The 19719-nt window shown below is 38.3% G+C and overlaps 1 protein-coding gene across 4 annotated transcripts; it reads right to left on the bottom strand.

The window, feature by feature from the left end:
- Positions 1 to 155: 155 nt before the first annotated feature.
- On the bottom strand, positions 156 to 19145 carry LOC106131851 (ATP-binding cassette sub-family C member Sur). Of its 4 annotated transcripts, none has more exons than XM_060954885.1 (26): positions 18834 to 19145; positions 15703 to 15856; positions 14211 to 14583; positions 12092 to 12322; positions 11654 to 11983; positions 11371 to 11574; positions 11000 to 11300; positions 10738 to 10919; positions 10336 to 10645; positions 10137 to 10242; positions 9263 to 9414; positions 8539 to 8783; positions 8094 to 8312; positions 7764 to 7903; positions 7442 to 7558; positions 7015 to 7088; positions 6666 to 6790; positions 5869 to 6024; positions 5177 to 5398; positions 4812 to 4969; positions 4215 to 4410; positions 3593 to 3812; positions 2821 to 2945; positions 1873 to 2164; positions 1488 to 1690; positions 156 to 1210 (listed from the first exon to the last, which is right to left on the bottom strand). In XM_060954885.1, the coding sequence occupies exons 2-26, from the start codon at positions 15837 to 15839 to the stop codon at positions 1064 to 1066; spliced, it is 4965 nt and encodes a 1654-aa protein (XP_060810868.1). In that variant the 5' UTR covers positions 15840 to 15856; positions 18834 to 19145; the 3' UTR covers positions 156 to 1063. The 4 variants fall into 4 exon arrangements, with proteins under 4 accessions (XP_060810868.1, XP_060810869.1, XP_060810870.1 ...); XM_060954886.1 differs by having other exon boundaries at positions 19096 to 19112; XM_060954887.1 differs by lacking the exons at positions 14211 to 14583; positions 15703 to 15856; positions 18834 to 19145 and having other exon boundaries at positions 11654 to 11994; positions 12092 to 12222.
- Between the last annotated feature and the right edge of the window lie 574 nt (positions 19146 to 19719).

Genomic DNA, 19719 nt, shown 5'->3' with positions numbered 1-19719 from the left:
TGTTGTTCTATTGGAAATATAAATTTGAAACAAATATTCTTATCAGACTATTTATTTATAAATGATCAGTCCGTTAACAAAACCTTATTAACATTGCAAAATTTCGAGGTCATATTTACACACGCACTGGTCAGAAGAACAGATATACTGAAAGATAAATCAATTTACTGTATTTGTTTATTAAAAACATACAAGTGATGTACAAGTCATATTATTTATAATTAAAATTAAAATTATGAACACAATTTTATTTGTTGGGCAGTATGGACTGGACAGGGTTACAGATTCTACACATTTGTGGCGCTAGTTGTAGCTGCAATCTATGATTATACGAGTATATAGCAAAAGAATATATTTTTCTATCAATTTCATCATACTTAACTAGGATACCTATCGCCCGATACAATTTCTAATAAAACAAGTTATAACCATTAGGAAATACTGCAAAGTCTTATAGTTAGTGAACAATTTATAGTCATATAATGATTGATATAATTTCTTGTAATCCATACTGATACAGAGCAAACATTATTAAAACCTTAAAATACAAAACAATAGTTGTATTAACCTAGTCGACCACAACTAAAGAAATATGTTTCTAAACATACTATCAGACTGTATGTTTAGATCGAAGAAACTGCTACAATCACTATATCTATGTACTGGATATCAAAACTGTCATCGAATTGGCGTGTTAAATTGATTTCAAATAGTAGCAAGTGTCAAATAGCATATGAGTCTATATAAGTATACTACGCATAATCGTATAATGACCATGCCAACGATATATGCCAGATAAACCACAATCTGACAGATTACAGATAGAAACAAATTTAAATAAAGCTTTATGAAAGCAATTGAGACAAGATGTGACAAAGTTTGTTCGGACTTCGAACACTACCATTATGACACGGCAACATATAATTCCATTAATAGATTTACACGACCTTGTCTCATCGCGTCAAAAGTGCGTTCGACGTCGAAACTATCCTTTATGAGACTGCTATCTGAGGTTATTACTGTTGGCTCTTATCAGTTATATTCCTTGGCGGAGCGGTTGTTGCTAGGTGTGATAGTGAGCGGCGGCGAGCATGCGCGCGAGCCGGGAGCTCGGCTGTGCTAGCAACGCGGTCACCTCTCCTTGTTCTATGATGTGTCCATCTTCCAGCACTATGGCCCGGTCGTAATTTCGCACTGAAGCTATCCGATGCTACGGATAAATATATTATTTTAAAAATTGTCATTAGGGAAAAATAATGGAAGCACATCATTGCTTCGTTATTTCTTATTTATAGTACCTTCAATTAATTTGATTGAATTCAAGCTAATGAAAATGGTTTTTATTTGATGACACGTTATTCAGTTCGATTCATTAGACACCTTGGTGTATTGATGTGATATTTACATAAAAGAAACACGAACAGTCTGGCCTCTTTCTTATATATACTTCTTTCTTACTTATCCAAAAGATAATAAAGAATACAAACCGCAACTGTGAGTATGGTAGTGTTGGGCGCGTTGTTGGCGAGCGCAGCCAGCAGAGCTCGCTCGGCGTGCGCGTCGAGCGCGGCGGCCGGCTCGTCCAGCAGCAGCGCGGCCGCGGGCCCCGCGTGCAGCGCCGCCCGCGCCCCGCACGCTCGCGCCGCTCTCCCGCCGCTCCAGCCACAACGAGATTTACCCACGCTACATTCTGCAGTACAATATTTGATGTATACAGTGTTTACCAACTATTACTCTACTATTACTTTAGCAGTGTTTGAACTATTACTCGGTAGGACTGGTATATGGAGGGAAATGTTTTTACGTTTAAAAAGCTGGTACCTAAGTATATAAAATAACGCCCAATTGAGGTAGATTCAAATGTTGGCATACCTAATCCCGCTGGTTGAGCGGAGACAAACTCGTACAGTCCGACCGTTCTCAGGCTCTGCCATATTTCCTCATCTGTGTGTACTGCAAGCGGGTCTAGGTTCTCTCGTAACGTTCCCGAGAACATGGTGGCCTCTTGTGGTAGCACTACGATTCGATGACGAAGAGTGCGGAGAGGCACTCGCGCCGAATCTTGGTCGTCAATCACAACCCGCCCGCTGCTTACGAAGGTCGCGCCGGCGCAAGACAGTAGAAGTGAGGATTTGCCGCTGCCGCTTCGACCGCAAATTGCTATCTACAAATTGGAAAACACAAGGTTGGGGTTATACCGTATAACTTATACCTGATGACTTTCACCTGAATATATAAATAAAAAAAAGCCGCCAATGTTAATTCATAGAATTTTGATACATAAAAATTACAAGAGTTTATTTATTTTTTTGTAATAATGTAAGACCTACAAATTAGAATGTAAAGTTACAAGAATGCACGTTCACAATGCTCACGTTCATATTTGCAGTCATAGTTCGCAAAACTTTATAGCTTGCGGTCACCGCTGTCACTCACAAAAGACACAATAAACAAGAATTCTGGTTATAGCCTGTAACAAACACAATAAACAACAAGTCTGGTAGTCGCAGGCTCTTTCTCTATAGGCAAATCTTAAGCAAATAATGACAGACGATGATTTCTCGATCGACAATATCGGGCCCAGTTCGGCCATCGTTGATTGCTGTCTCTTTCTGTTTTGTTATGTTAAATGTCATAGTTGAATAATAATACTGTTTTGCTAAGACAATCATTGGTATTAAAGAGCGTATTCATTTGATGGAATATGTTTCTTGCAATATATGCATGGGTGTGTGAATCTAGTGGAAACACAGGGCACACTATTTCAACCCGTAAGAGTTTTAAAACTATGACTGCAGATATGAACGCGATCGTACCTACCTTTTGGCCTGGTGTAACGGACAGGTTGATATTGGTTAGTACCGGCTGAGTTCCAGGCTCGTATTGGATGCTGACATTCTCGAATTCTATCTTTCCATTTCTTTGCCAGTCTGATGGTAAGGGGCCTGTGAAGAAAGGGATAAAATTTTTACACATGTTATCTTACTCATATCTGTAAAGGCAATGTTATCAATAATGAAGTCGCTATAATATTACGATACTTGTTCGTTTGTTTCATTTTTGTTTTGTTTTAGTCTTTTTTACGTTTTAAGTTGCTATAAAAACAATATAAAACATGTTTCCTTATCTACACTCTTACTTATAACTCTGGTTCAGTGTCCATCCTGGGTATGTGATTTATCTTAGGTATGTTTATGTAGGTTTCTAGTATTTATAACATATTTATGTAGGTTGATGTTGACAATAGAAAAGGCTATTAGGAAAGTTAACTCAACGCCACCTGCTAATCTCTGATTACAAATTATCTGGGTGAAGTTTTATACACAACTTACAGGTTACCTGGAAGAGATTTTAGTGATAAGGTCACCTTTTGCTGCTGTGTTTTTAATACATGATTGTGAGTTTCGTGTAATTTATTGTAGTGCAAAAAGAGTAATTGTACTGTACACTGCCTTCAAATAAAAATCTAGGCGGTTTAGTCAGGTACAGTTCTCCTGCAGCATTGGTCGCGGACGGATGGAGGTCGGCGCCGCACTTGGCGGCAGTAGTAGCTAGTAGGCCACCGGAACTATTATTCGAATGTACAACTTACAGTCGTCTCTATAGTCTTCCTGCGGCACATTGGTATCATCGCGGATGCGCTCAACAGCGGCCAACTGTAGATGAAGGTCGGCGCGGCACTTGGCGAGGTGCGCCAGGTAAGCTGGCAGTAGCAGCGAGTAGGCCCCCGCCAGCCCGGCCGCCGCCGCCCCACTGCCGCCCACCACCGCCACGCATAATGAGACGCTCACGCTGCAAGCGCCCACTAGGTCCTATAAGAGTCATGTGGGAGTGAAAAGGCACTCAGTCTACTTAGTAATTTAAAAACTGCTATTTGAATTTATATTCGCCTATCGGAATAACTGAGCTGTATAAAAAAACATTATGAAATAGGAACCTCACAAAGTAAAAACAAGTATTCGTAATAAACCTTCATCTTTCCGCATAGGAACCCGAGGTGCGCCTATGATCACGTTCCTGGATTGGGTATGTCAGGTTTTTACATTAAGTCCTTCCTGGCCGAGTTCTGTTAGCTTTGCAGTGGAACCTAACCCATTTTGGATCATGGGTACATTAAACACATCCAGAAGCCTGAAGCCCTGAACCTGCACAAGGTTCCCTCACGATGTTACTCCACGTCGAAAGTTCAGAAACAGAAAAACTGAAGATATTACCATGGCCAGACCGAGCCATCGATTAGCAGCGTTGATGAGCAGCAGCGCGTTGTGGTTGGCGTCGAGCCTGCGCTGGAAGACGGCGCGCATGTGCGCCTGTAGCCGGCCCGCGCGCACGCTCGCGCCGCCCGCGCTCGTCTCCGCCGCTGCGGATACCACTCGCGATGCACTTTGAGCCTCCATTCGCTGTAGTTCTCTGTAACGTTTGTTGTAATGTTTCATATAGTTGCTTGACTACTAGTAGAAACTGCTTTAGTTAGTACTATGTATATACGAACTTATCATGCCTCTGTCCCGAAGTGGTAGACAAAGATTACCTACAACTTGATACCTACTTACCACGACCCTTGAAGGAACTATGCATATAGGTACTATGCAGTTATTATGTTTTTAATAGCTTACTGTGCTTGTGGTTTATACCGCTTTTGATCTGAATTTTTTAGTGGATTTCCCTCATTGGGCTAAGGTACTTAGGTAACCATTTTAAAAGAGATTAAATAAGTCTATTGATGCCAAAGTTAGTCACGTGTCATCATCCCAATGCTAGCTTAACTATAGAATTATTCCAATTTAAAAAAATAATGATTCTGTGTTTACCTGGCGTTACAAAGGTAAATCGTCTGAAGGCCAAAGTACAAAAACAAGGCAGGTAACATCGCCAGTAGACTCCATGGTGCTACTACTGCATTGACCAGCATGGCCGCTCCACAAAGAAGCGCCAACTGAGCCCAACGTGTTATCGCAATGGGAAGCCTCTGAAATTTAAAGAACATTCGCTTCGTTAAAACTTTTTCACACAACCTTGAAGATCTGTATTTATAAAGATCGAATCGATATTAGATCACAAGCATATTAGGTAATTTTTGTTAAGAAATCACAAAGAATTTCGTGCATAAAAATCGATTAAAAATAATTAAAATTGTTAAATCGACTAACTTTTTGAACTAAGTGGTGGAACTAACCTTATCAACGATCTGTATATCAGCAGAGAATCTGTGGAGATGCTGTGCGGCGGGCACCGTGTGGTGGTGTCTCAGTGGCGCGTGTAGCGTGGCGTGCAGCAGCTGCTCGTGCAGCCGCCGGCGCGCCCGTGCTCCCGCCGCCGCGCCGGCCGCTTGAGCTGCTCCACCCGCGCACGCGCACGCTCCGCTCCAAAAGCAGTAGGTCTGCACGCGCCTCCACATCTGCGTAAAGACAAGATTTAAAGATATGTTGTTGTTACAAGTTAACACCTATGTTGCAAACAAAATGTTCGTCGTCGTGAGTCTATGACATAGATTTAATGCTAATCGATATTCTTAAGGTTTGTTAAGATTTGATGTGTAATTATAATCATGATTCCAATCGCGGTGATCGCGATTACAGGGGAACTCCAGTCGGAGAGAAAGCAACCAGGACCAAGATCACTACATAGTATAAAACAAAGTCGCTATTTTAGTCTGTTTGTCTGTATGCTTAAAAATCTTCAATCAAAATTTCGCAACGGATTTTGATGCGGTTTTTTGTAACAGGTAGAGTGATTCAAGAGGAAGGTTTTTATGTATAATAACATTTATAATTTTGCACCCATGCGAAGCCGGGGCGGGTCGCTAGTGTATGATAAAGTTGCAAAGAAAAAGGTAAAACAGCGGGTCTATTATGGATCTTCCCTCACCTGTTCATCTTCAAGTTGAGCTTGTGCATTGTCCGCGACAGTGCGAGTAAGCCAGTAGTCCGCCATCAGCGCCAACGCTTGCGCGGCGCCCGCCGCCACCCAAAATGCCACGCTCCACCAGCGACACGCCCGTCCGTATTCCCACCATATTGGCAACTGAAAACCGAAAGATTTTCATCAAACTCGACTGCTTGTAGGTGATACAGGCGGTGACTTACCAGATATTGTTGTAAAGTTTGGAAAGAGAGAGGTTCTTCAAGGTTTTAGTAGCAATAGTTCAGAAGGTATAAAGTATGGAAAGCATGATGGTAGCCACAAGTTTGTATGAGCTAAAAACTGTCTGTTTGTTATTTTTCGTCATAGCGAAATGAGACAGCACATTTCATCTTTGAACGATTCAAAAGAGTCTGTTCTATTGTACTTAGTTCGAAGATGAAAAGCGTTGTTCGGTAGGATGCCCGAGGACAAAAATATTTGTCGTCGAACTATTCGTAGACCAAACAATCAACAGTTTCAGACTCCGTGTAAGGGTACGAGAAAATTATTTATGACTTATTGTTATATATTGTTATATGAAACTACCTTTTTCCCTCTTCTAAAATGAAAATTACAAACGTGCAAGTTATGAACGTGATCTGATAAGTTGACACAATAGTAGTATCATCCAAATGGTTAGGTACTCCCAATGCACAAAAATATTCCCATTTTAAGTCCCGGGAAACAAAGATTGATGTACAGCATGAATAATTGAAAACTTCTTTGCATCATGCAGGTAACTAACAGTCCTTTGTTATTACCTCACTAACACCACTTTCGATTTTTTCTTTTTCATGTGTGTTAGTATTAATCACGGTGTGGGTCTCCATGCCATTCGATTTGATTGAAGTGTAAGCTGATTCGATTGTCGTTTCATCGGGGATTTCTGAAAATATTACAGTTATGTAAGTATGAGGAGTGAAATCAACAAGAGGATATACGACACGTGTAGGTCACACACGAATCTGAAAAAAGAAATGTCCGAGAAGTCCTACTTTGGATACGTAATTGAAGGTAATGTAATTTCAATTACGTATCCTTATGATGTCAATGTTCGATGAACTTTTTTAACGTTTAGGTTTGAAATATTTAAACTTGTAATGATAATACCGTTGTTATGCATTTCTTCGTTGTTTGCATCAGACTCGTTGCTCAATAGACGTCGTAAAGTGCGCGGGGTCCATCTGAAAACGATTTAGAAAGAGAGTTAGTTATTACCTACATATTATTTTATTTTCTAAGCAAAAAAGCAGCACGCCATTTTCCCAAAAGTATGCAGTCCGAACAGAACACCAGAGAGCCTACAAATATTGAATCGTCCCTAACTCCCTAGTATCGTTAGTGCCTTCACATTAAAACATCTAATAGTTAAAAAACTAAAACTGTGAATACAAAAATGTCATATGTTCAGATGTGTTTAATCAAATTTATGTTCTATTGAGAATAACAAAAATTTCAATGTGATGTGAGACATTAACCAGGCCACGGCCATATAATGCCATGAATAATCAGCTTTATCTGCCATCATATACCATACCTAGCTAGAGTGCGGTGTGGTCGAGGTCTAAACAGTCTCCTTAGCAGACTAGCCTCCCTTCGCAGCGCCGCGTCGCTCGCATCCGCACTCACAGCGCGCCTCACTTCGCGGCGCCATCTACAGACAGAGGAAAAGCAAAGTGGTTTAAATAAAAACATATCTACGGGACACATTACAGATTATCTAATACCTTCAAATGAATCTTTAAATGAGTATTTTCAAAGCGATTGCAATACCATGGAAGGAAACAGATGTACCGTTTTTTTTTTTACTTTAAGTTGCAATGTAGAGTATTATTATTTCGTAATGAGTTGTAACTAACTTGTGTTGCAAGGAGGGCGGTGGGGATGATAGCTGACGAGTGAGGGAAGTACGCACGCGCCGCACGCGTCGCCAACTGCCCGCCGCACGTGCTGGAACCTCTGCCAATAGGTGCGCACCCGCTGCCTCACTGATTCCCAGCTAAAATCATGTTCATAACTTCAGAATATGTTAAAAAACCTTGACCAAACAACATTATAAGTTTTATCACAAGAAAATGTCCTTAACTAAAGAATCGTTCTAACGCTGTTTTTGTTGTCAGTCCTGTGTACCTAAGTATGTATACTCTATAAATGTATATCTGTGTTTTTGAATGAATGGAGCGGTATACCGTAGTGTCATCCGAATTAGTCCGCTGAAATTTGGCCTTTGTGAGCGCTCGTCGCAACCGGTCCCTTTCTCTAGCGGAGCCACCGGGAGGACCGGCACCACAGCGCGCCGCCGCTGCGCGTGCCGACCCGGCTATCTGGGCCCAGCGGGCGAGCGCGCCTTCTCCGCCGCATCCAGCGCGACCCATCTCACACACGCGACCGTCTTCCATTGCAATTATCTAGTTAAATAAATCAAAGAAAATAAATTACAAAAATATTTAATAAATGGGCATTAAATTTTAACTAACCACTAATATTTCAATGTTTATTTTAGTAACAATTATAATACGGGTAAGGTTCTGATGGATAAGTTTTTAAGACAAAGGTTGCATTGCAACATTGCGGATAAAAGCCGGCAGTCGCTTCGTGTAGGTGGATGTACCCGGGACTAAAGAAATTACCAACCAAATCAGCGTAATGCATCAACTCCAGTCTATTGGTAGCGACGATTACAGTTCGGCCGGAGCGAGCGGCTGGAACGAGCGCGCGAGCAACCACGTGCCGAGCGAGCGCTGCGTCGAGGGCAGCGAGCGGCTCGTCGAGCGCCAGCAGGCAAGCGTTGGAGTACAACGCGCGCGCCAGACACACGCGTACTCTCTGTCCACCTGACAAAGGAGCTCCATGACTGCCCAGATGAGTACTATCACCATCTGAAGACAGTAAGTATATGTATAAATAAATAAATATCTTTATTAGACTCTTTTTTACAATAGCTCATATATGATTGGGTCCTCCATTTAAGTAGGTATAAAATACTTGTGTTTGGAAATGTATGTATAATAGACTTGCTTCTTTGTTTGAATGGAGTTTTTAAGCATTACATGAACTACATATTTTCAAGCTTATCAGACGTGGTCAGACACCTGTCCACTTTTCGTGTTAGCAAATATTTAAATATTTTATGACATGTACCTTACATATAAATTGAAATCCAGGAGACAGATTGTTTGGTAAATGTAAGGGATGCTCATTTATAATCTTTATCGTTAGATTATTTATGCGTTAGCACAGCTAGTGGAATTGGAAGAGTATCTTTTCTAACAAGAAACATGCGGACTTGTCTATCTCAGGTTAACATTACTAGACTAGTATCTAGTAGGTCGTGTTCTAATTAGTGGCCCCATCTCACCGGGTAAAAGCTGCAGGTCTGGTCGCAAACCGGTCGCGCGCAGCACTCGCGCGTATCTCTGCTGGCACCAGGCGCCGTTCATCACTATGTTATCCCGAACAGAGCCTTCTAGCAGCCAAGGAGGTTGACCTGAATACCAAGTACTAAACCGTCTGAAAAGTAATAATAAGGTTACTTTTAACAGACAAACAGTCTATTTTTATTTACATAGGTCAATTTATTATATTACTCATAGTTATTGTTTTCCTTATATCTAGCACCATGTGTATATTTAATTCATTAAAGGTTGGTACTGAGACTTAGGTTGTTTTAACATGTGTTTACATTTTATGACCAATTTATGTAACATAAATTTTATATGTGTAGTTACGCTCTCTGTGTGTTGCATACATTTACGAGTTACTGATAGCAAAAGCCAGAAATTCAAAACTGATTAATAAAATTTAGGTATGCTATGCTATGGAAAAGAATGACTAAGAGAAAAATAAGGAGGTATCGATAGTTCTTCTTAATATAACCTAAATACCTAGTTATTCATGTTGAAGTCATTAAAAGTTTTAAAAGGAATGGGGCCACGAGTTTTGAACATTGGTATAAATATACATGAGGTTTATTAATAACTTAGTTGTTTTGTTCAAGTTTAGCATCGACGGGTTCGATTCTAAAAAAGACAAAGCTAGTTTCGTTATTTCTTTTTCATTTAATTAACAAGATACCTATGTGTATTTTCCTCATGATTATTATTTCAACGTAGGTACTACATCCGACCATACAAAGCAAGTACGCGTATACCTACACGGGTTAATTAATTTGGGGATTCAAAAAATTGCAAGTCACAAGAGAGGACTTTACTTACCCGTAGAAATTAACTTACCCGTGGTAGTTGACGTCACCTCGTTCCAGGTACATTTCCCCGAGGATAGCCGACAACAGTGAGCTCTTCCCAGACCCGGTTTCGCCGACCACCATTATCAATTTTCCTGAAGATGTAGTAGCGTTATTTTCCAGGTTTTGTAAAATATTAATAATTTATTTATTAATCTCATCTCCATAAATTTGTTTTAACTACCTACCGGTGGGAATATCTAAATCGTCTATTTCTAGTAAAGCTTCATTTTTCATTCCCCAAGAAAAGGCTGCATTTCGAAACCGAGCCAGGTACTCGTACCCTGGTTTGAGATTACTATTTTCCTCGTCTGAAAATTGGTCTTCTGTTTCAATAACTTCGTCATTTTGGTCTGTTGACGTCTTTTCTTCCGGACTAACATCAATAAAAGCTTCATTAAAAATATCACATGGCGTTTTCAAGCTTTCATCAACGTCTTCTTTCACGTTGTTAGATTCAGGCAGATCCAAGAAATCGTGAATTCGCTGTGTACTGACCTAAAAAAGTTGTACCCTTTATTTACTGGTAGTGTTACGTCAGGGAATATAAATACAAGGCGTTAAGTTAAAATAATAGTTCCCTAACTTACCTTTGCCTGAATGACCATTAAAACTGTCACAGGCAATATAAGTAGGGGTACTGTCAGCTGATTGAATAGAGCCAAACCAGCAAACACGTTAACGGCAGTCAGGTTTTTGTTGTTTTCCAAAAAATAATAAACTGTAAATGTTACTACTGTAACCAAAATAGTCGACGTTTGTGTGGTGAAGGCTGAAATATAAATAAACTATTAATTTTTTCGTGATATAAATATTTCATGAATAATATGTATGTTTATTTTGAGTACATACTTAAGAAGCTCCAATAAATCGAATCTTTATTTAATAACTTAAGTTCCACTTCTCTAAGATTCAATATCTTTTCCTTGAATAAGTCTTCCCACACATATAACTTTATCACGTTTATCCCTTGCAGAATCTCTGTGATTTTCGCAAGTCTGTGATCTGTACATTTTGCGATATCCTTTGAATTATCAGACAGTTTCTTTCCAATATAAAATTGCAAGGGAGTTATTAATGTTACACTGACAGCAGTTCCTATTATAGCGCTTATTCCAAGCTTAGTATAGAGCAGGTATAGAATGACAATAACCTGAAATTTTAGAATATTGTTATCTTAAGAGCTTGGACTGTACTTAATCCCAATTAAGTCTAGTACTAGCCTTCAAGGGTATCGCCCAGATGTAATGGCATATCCACACACAAGACATGATGTTGTACGTGTCTTGGGACATAAGGTTAGTAAGTACACCGGCCGGGGTGCACGCAGCCTCTTCTGGGGTGTGCAATAGCGGCGACTCTTCATCCTCTTCGAAGTCTGTCGTAGACCACGGTGCTAATCGCATACACTTGTCAAATAGCATGCCCTGAAAATCTTTATTTTAGTTTTGTTGATACAAAGTAGATAAGATTATAGGTAAAATAAAATATAGTAAGCAATATTACCTGCAAACCAGTTTTCAGTCTTATTCCTTCTACAGTTACCATATGAGTAGAATTTTGTGAAAGAATAGCTTGCGTTATAAGTGCCATCGTTACTATAACTAATATAATATAGCCGTTACTGAAAAATTCTCTAAATATTACTGGCGCGTTGACGTCATAAGTATCGAGTGGTCCTTCAATAAACTGCAAAATTATTGCCAATCCTAGAGGCGGCACTACGCTTATCAGGTCGCTGATAAGTTTCAAAACGCCCGCGATATAAAAGTTGGGCCACACCATGCGCGCGTAACAACGCCAAATGTTCGTTTTCTGATTCTTCTTTATTCTGTTCTGAAAATACCCTGTATTTAAATTACATAGATTCAATAAATATTAAATACTTATTTCTATTTTTCTCATATAAAAGTAAGTAGATGTATTATTGTAGATATTGTTTACCTTGCGACCACAATAAATTTTTCGGAATATATGATAGTAACTTATTGATCTCTCGTCGTCTGGCACGTCTCCTAAATCTTCACTTTCTAAAGGAGAATCAAAGCCTTTGCACAACAGGGAATTCAACCAGCAAAATGTGATTTTCGAAAAGAAATGTGAGCTACTATGCTTATACGGAACATTATGGTTTTTAGTGGTAGAATTTTGATGCCTTCTTGATCGTTTCGTAACCTGAAATATAAGCATCGTTAAGCATAAAATTGCTAAGTTTAAGTTACGAATTGTTATATGAATTTCGCTAGAAAGGTCCAGCCACATACCATGGTTGACTGGTTGCTTAGCAGGCAACAGACCATAATGAATGGAGACATAAGTTGTATTTGCTCTAAAATTGGTACATAGTTGTTTAGGTTTTAATTCCCAAAGCCATGAATGTGCTATAATGGGTTCGTTGCACACAATAAGTCAGTAATGTGAGACTAAGAACTGCGGCGCCATCGTCCCAGCGTCTGGCGTCTGTCTGACTATCATAATGACTCACAATTTCCCATTTTTATGTTTTGTTTTATATTTTAATTGAATAAAAAAATTCTACATGCAAGAGTAGCTATAACGATTGATAGGAGTAATCTGGTAATTAATTCCTCTGAACTTATTACGAGATGATGGACATGCAACGTGTTATGCAGTTCTATTTGCGTTAGATGGCGTTGTTATAAAAACCCAAGACATGCATGGCATTTCTACATATTTTAAAGCAATTTTTGGTCAATTTCAAAAAACAGTTAGAAGGGAGAATATAAAAAATTAATATTTAAGTAACAAACATGATGATGGTGCGCGAGTCTAACAGGTTTTTTTAATTAAACATTTTCTTCCTTTGGGATATTTCAACCTCTGATAATTCAAATCTTTATTTGTATACTTAATACTTAGTAACACGTATGTATTGTAGATATAAGTACATTACATATTCTCATTAATGCAAAATGTTAACTGGACTTTGTTGGGGCATTAGGTTTGCTATGCATGTGTTCACTTCAACATACACAATTTCCGCTTTCACGAAGTACTTACTAACTGCTACCTACAACCTACATATTTGATTATCTTGAATATGTAGGTACCAAATTCAAACATTTCCATGAATAAAATGTGCCTGCATTTGGCAGATACCTACTGCAATTACAAAATTAACTAATTAGAACATTAAGTGTATCAATGCCGAATCCCGGAATTTTTGAGGTACAGAAGTACGTTCCATATTAACCCAACACACCAACTTTAGGTAAATATGCATCCGAATATCCGATCTCTAATAATAATAGGTAGGTTTATTTCATTATTATTATAACTATTATAAACACACCTACAAATCCTAAAGTATACCTATTACGTGGTTTGTGTGCCATTAAAACCTCTGTTTTATCCCTTTAGGCAAATACACGTGATAAAACGAAATGTTACAACCCCACAAACTGTTAAAAAATTCACCGTGTAGGTATGTCACTTCGCGATAAGCTTCTTAGCTTAGTCCTGCGTTTAATTGTCTCTGTCAGCTGATGAGTCAGTTCCATCGCTATAATTTAGGTACGTTCAGTAGTTGTTGATCGCTGACGCATGTTGATCCATAGGCAGGAGACGATGTTCATTATATGGTTCAACATTATTATGCAATAGTGCAATAATGACTTACATACCGCGTTCTTAAGCAGGGTTTTTGTTTATAGCTCTGTGGTGTCTCATTTTTAAAAATTCCTTGTTTTTGAATGTGGGCCTGTGGGTCGGTGGCCTCCGGAAGCAGCAGCTAGCAGGTTTGCGGTGCGTGCAGTCGCGCCTCGCCGTCCGGGCTAATTATCCCCCGGTATGCATGCATGCTCGCGGTCGTCGCCCATATAAATATATCATATCATACCACGTTGCGCACGCTAGCGTTGTTGCCATACTAGCCGTACAATATCTTCAGAAAGCTGACCACGATCTACTTTTCATTACCATACATACAAGTGGTAATTATGATTTTATTGCGGCTGACCCAATTACTTAAGTAAGTTTGTATTTAATTGCAAATGAGGAAGTAATTATTATGTTAATAAGAGAAAAATTTGGCAGAACTCACCTCATCGTAAAAACAGACGCAATCTACTCCAAATATTATTAATGCTAGTACAGTTGAAAGTCCATGTATGTATGGTTCTATGTGCGCCGGTGAGGCACCAGAGTCTAGAAGTTTCCAGAGAATGGATGCTGAGGAGACTGCTGTGAGCAGCCAGTAGATGGCGAGGTAGAGGTGGGGGGGGCCAGTGCGGCGGGTCCAGAGTGCGACGTGTAGCGCGGCAGCGGCTAGCCAGGCCAGCGGCGGCATCAGCGCAGCCACGAGCTGCACCGTGTCGGTTCGCAGCGAGGCCGCCGCCGCGCCGCTGATCCATACAGCGCACAGCATGAGGCTGGTGACACCGCGCAAATCTTGGCCTCGCCATCGCTGTTCTTGCCTGCAATGTTACAGGCTATTAATTTCTACAGAAATGGCGTATTCGCAAAATTTGTTCTACCTGATGTTATATCATTCCATTCGTTTTTGAGTTTATTCGATACAAATAAAAATAATGTCTTGAAAAGACTGATAGGCAACGTTCGCTTTTGGCTTGATGATAGAATTGAGATTCAAATAGTGACAGGTTGCTAGCCCATCGCCTAAAAGAAGAATCCCAAGTTGATAAGCCTATCACTTAGTCAGTAAGTAGTACCTAACTAGTTTATAGAATACGTATATCGGAATGTAGTACACCCGAGAACATTAATTCGCACTATTATAAAATAAAAACCACAATGTTCTGAATTTTGTTACCACACAATAATAGTTAAACACCTCTTCGGATGGTTCTTTTTATTGCATCTGCGGCGGCTGAGGGTAAAAGGTAAAAAATTAAGACAGTTTGGTTGAGTCCTTGGCCTAGTTGCTATGCTACCGTCAAGTACACATTAAATATTTAAAACCTATTAGCCACTATGCTATAAATGAGAAAGTTAGTTGGTTATTCCACTTTCACGGCCGAACCAATAGCTCCATCGATCGAATTAAAAATGAAAACCTGTAATTTTACCCAAATAAAGAAAAAATATCCTTGAATGTATCTAGTTCGTGTACTTTTCACACGGAAATCTATATTTCATTTGTGTAAGTAATCAAATAAATAAATATACGTATTACTGATGATACCATAATTTATAATTTTATAATATATAGATAAGAATCCAATACCCAGACCAATAGGAAAAAGTTCGTTTCTCATCATGTCCTGGCCAAGGTTCAAACCCGGGACCTACTGTGTCACAGATAACCATTACTGCTGCGTCTTTGTTGCCTTTGCGCCCTTTCGAAATTGTAAGGATAAACTATTGAACAAGCTTCATAAATAGTGAAAAACAATTTACGTTTCTTATCTTCTATAAGCCCTATGAATCGAAGTTCTCACAAACTGATATAACCACGTTACCTAATTATCATCACAGACATGATCGAATTTGATCAGCGGAATCGATGCAATCGATGAATCAAAATAGGACTATAGACGGACGGATTGTTCTGTATATATTTAATTGATACCTACCAGTGCATGTGAGCGGGTGCGCAGCAGCATATGAGCGCAGTGGAAATGGTCGCGCAGTAGAGATGCAGCGAATGCAAGGCGGCTGATAGCACGCGCATCTCGCATGCGGCGTCGCTGCGCCCACACACCGCTTCCATATTCAGCTAATTCTTTCCTTTTTAATAGAAAAGTGGAAAAATTACGTTAGGTATAGGTGGAACAATTAGTTTATTGGGAAGAATTAATAAACATTTAAGTTTGGTTATTCCTCCTGGCTTTAGTTTCGGTTGAATCCTTACCTCTCTGGTGAGGAGCAGGGGTATGCCTTAGAACATGGAACCTAGATTGGGTGAGTAAAAACCTCTGCTACCTTCGCAGGTAAACCTAACCCGTATTGGATATTTAATGGTTACACATCCAGTTGCCTGAATGTGCAGGTTTCCTCTCGATGTTTTCCCTCACCGTAAGGGCATCAGTTAGAATTCGAACTAATTTACATAACTTGGCAAATAGTCATTGGTTCATGACTGAGGTGGGATTTGAACCTGTCCCTTTCTGCGCATCACACATTTTAACTAGCACCTTACTCGTTTCTTCAAAATGTAGACGAGTAAATATTTGAATTTATATTTAATTTTGGAGAAAAATAGTCGTAGAATCATTTGACCCAAAATATATAATATTTAAATTAGTAAATATCAAATTTGATAGACATTACGAAAATCAAGAAATTATAACATGGGTTTATTTTAAATATTTATCGATGTCTGTCACTCTGCATTGATGAATTTTATTTAATTTGACCTTTACAATAAGTGCAAACATACGAGTAAATGTAGGTATTTCGCTAAAATTTATCCTACAGACAGTTATCACTACATAGTATAAAAAAAGTCGCTATTTTAGTCTGTTTGTCTGTATGCTTAAATCTTTAAAATTACGCAACGGATTTTGATGCGGTTTTTTGTAACAGGTAGAGTGATTCAAGAGGAAGGTTTTTATGTATAATAACATTTATAATTTTGCACCCGTGCGAAGCCGGGGCGGGTCGCTAGTTATATATAAAGTAGATAGGAAGTTGACGAAGGAGTTCTGGGAACTACTAGTGCGGGACCCCGGACAGAAATGGGTGGTTAAACCTTAGTTAAAACTAAGATTTAGGTATTCGATTTGGACAATGGTTTATAACAGAGTACTAACATTGCATCATACCGATTATGCGATTGTGCTGGCTCTGAACACAACATCCTTTGTACCGAACAATGCCATGGTAACGCTTCATTAAGATGAGTAACAGACATACAATCGCTTATTTGAAATTCATCATAAATATAATGTTTTACCGGTGGCTTCCGGCCGGTGTAGAATGTTGTCAAATTTTTTCACAGTTTGTAGGTATGGAAATTTTTATTTTTCGAAGGTATGTTTCTTTATAATTGAGTTCTGCAAAGAGTCTGTTGTAAAAACTGTACTTCTTCCGAGCTACAAATAGCTTTTTATTGGCAGTAATATAAATTACCCACATTTTCATTGATTCATTAAGTAAGTGTATTTAGGTACTTTCTTGTGTGAGATAGTTAAGTGCTACCCATACTAACGTCACGCGGGTTAGTTTGCGTACAAATAGTGTGTTTGGGCGCAGTTGATTGTACTTATTTTACGACCAAATAATTGCTGTTGGCAAGGCACGATAAGAAATTTTATGCGTTTTATGTGTCTATTGATTCAGTTTTCCAATCTTTTAACTATAAAATTAAATTTCTTTATTTCTCGACTGTATATTAGAATTAAATTATTCTGTATATAGAATTCAAGATACAATGTTTCACTTATTGATGATGTCAAAAATAAGTTTATTTAAAGCAATTACCTATTGTCATAGCGCGATTAACGATAATAGGTACCTAAGTAAGATAACGTATAAGTTGGACCGTTAACACGGTATGTCTTTCATTATTTAAAAATAACTTAAATATTATGAATATAAACGAATGAAATTTCTCTTCGGAAAATTAATTACAAAAATATTTTACTTACAGGACAACACTCGATTACCAATTTGTTTTTGGTTAACACATTTATATATTATACGTATGTTATATGTATGTTTAAATATATGTAATATATTATATATGTAAATTAATTTAATTTTTCATTACACTCGTAAACATTTTATGGTTCCTGATGTCTATTTCTTTTTTAAATTTACCAATGAACATACACATGTTCTAAGCTTTCCTTATACTTATTGGATGGATGTAGCAAAATGAAATAATCTAGATAAATAGATATCTAGCTAATTTCTTATGTATTTGATGTTGATTCGTGTGAAATTTCTAGAATTTTGATGTTTCGACGTTTCAAACTCGTTGGTGACTATTTTGTAAGATTTTTCTTAAAAAAGACATCAACGGCGATATATTTTACTAAAACCAATTAAAGTATGTAACAACTAAATGTATGTATGATACAAGATAAGAAAGAAGGAAGAAAGAATAATCTTTACTTTGCGCAAGAGGTGATATTACATTGTTTATAATAAAGTCTATAGATATCATTGGGGTAGACGAATCCAATAGTTACAAGACTCGAATGCCAATATTTAGCTAGATCTGGGTTGCACTTTAACATTTATATCCAATCTAATAAATTCCAGTCTAATTTATTACCTTAATTTCAGAATCTAACTCTTTATTATAATCGGACTTATGATACTTACTAAAATTGTTAGTGTGTTCATCTGCAAATGTCTTTCTTCCGATTTATACATTCAAGAGAGATTTATTTGGTACCTTTAAGGTAGGTATATGAATCTGTTTAAAAACTTTAACGAAGTTATTTTTATAGCTTTTGATCAAATCAATGTAATGTGCTTTGTTTGATACTCGTGTGCTTGATTAATTTCACGTAGTTAGATTGAATGAAGTTGGGTATTTGTTGATATTAATTAAATAAGGATGAATCATAATTTTGATATTTTGTGTTATTTTAATTCCTTAATATTTGCATCAGCATAAATTAGCAATGAGGGGAGAACTTTTAAAACATTAATAATAAACATGATTATTCTTTATAATTAAATAATAAATAAAATAAAACGAGACTGTTTCGTTAAAAAGTTTTGATGTAAGTAGTATATAGTGACAGCTCACCTAGAATAATTGAAACTCTTCCCGCAAACACTCGAATAATTCTCACGTTCCAAAATTACAAGTCACTCAGCGTGAGGTACACTGCGGTATACATATTTTTCATACTTGCACTTAGTTTACGACATTCATTTCCGGAATTACTTTTATTTAAAGCGCAATCCAGTGGACGAGGTGTGAATGTAGATACGTAGATGACACGAGGTACCGATCCGATAAACCACTCGACACGAACTAGGAGTTCGGAAACTGAATGGGTACGAACCGCTATGGGCCGGCACTCCGTCGGCGGTCGGCACCACCGCATCGCGCGCTCGTCTCTTTTGTACTAATACACACTTTACTACATACGTGGAAGCGATGACCGACCCGCCTGCCGCATTTCAATTCAGTTCATTGAAAGTATTGAAACAGGTTGTTTTTCTAGTGCACTTTCATGCACAACTGTAGCAGATGAGGCCGAGGTTCATGGAGCGCTGGAACTTAACGAAATAACGGACTGATAAACATGCAACATCCGGAAGAAGTTCCTTGTAAAATATAGACCACATATAAATATATAGTCACGTCTATTATATCTTGCGGCGTACACAGAGCCCATAGGCCTGAGGCAACGCTCAGCTGTATATACATATAGAAAAAATATATATTTTAATACGCGTCTTCCGCTCATGACATGATTCATTCATGTGCATCCGACCATCCGCAATAGTTATTGTGATTTCTACCTGTCTTCTGCCTGTTAAGGTTCATCCATGATTGTGTTTCTGTAATTATTAACAACCTTCCCGTGGGAATTTCTAGAAGAAAAATTGCAAAATTTCGTCGTTTTTGAGTTAATTCGTTACAAACTTTTTTATAGATAATATAAAATAGGTCTTTTTCATTT

Source organism: Amyelois transitella, chromosome 5, assembly GCF_032362555.1.
Source record: "Amyelois transitella isolate CPQ chromosome 5, ilAmyTran1.1, whole genome shotgun sequence".
Lineage (NCBI taxonomy): Eukaryota > Metazoa > Arthropoda > Insecta > Lepidoptera > Pyralidae > Amyelois > Amyelois transitella.
Note: the sequence above shows the minus strand (reverse complement) of the source record. Positions and strands in the feature narration are given on the sequence as shown.

What these genes read in the sequence shown, in the direction of transcription:
- LOC106131851 (XM_060954885.1), bottom strand. Translation starts at nt 15,839, where the DNA reads ATGGAAGCGGTGTGTGGGCGCAGCGACGCCGCATGCGAGATGCGCGTG. An exon ending in AGACCTGCAGCTTTTACCCG is followed by an intron (nt 8,784 to 9,262) that starts GTGAGATGGGGC and finishes TACTGTCTTCAG; the next exon opens with ATGGTGATAGTACTCATCTG. An exon ending in CGCTCAACCAGCGGGATTAG is followed by an intron (nt 1,691 to 1,872) that starts GTATGCCAACAT and finishes ATTGTACTGCAG; the next exon opens with AATGTAGCGTGGGTAAATCT.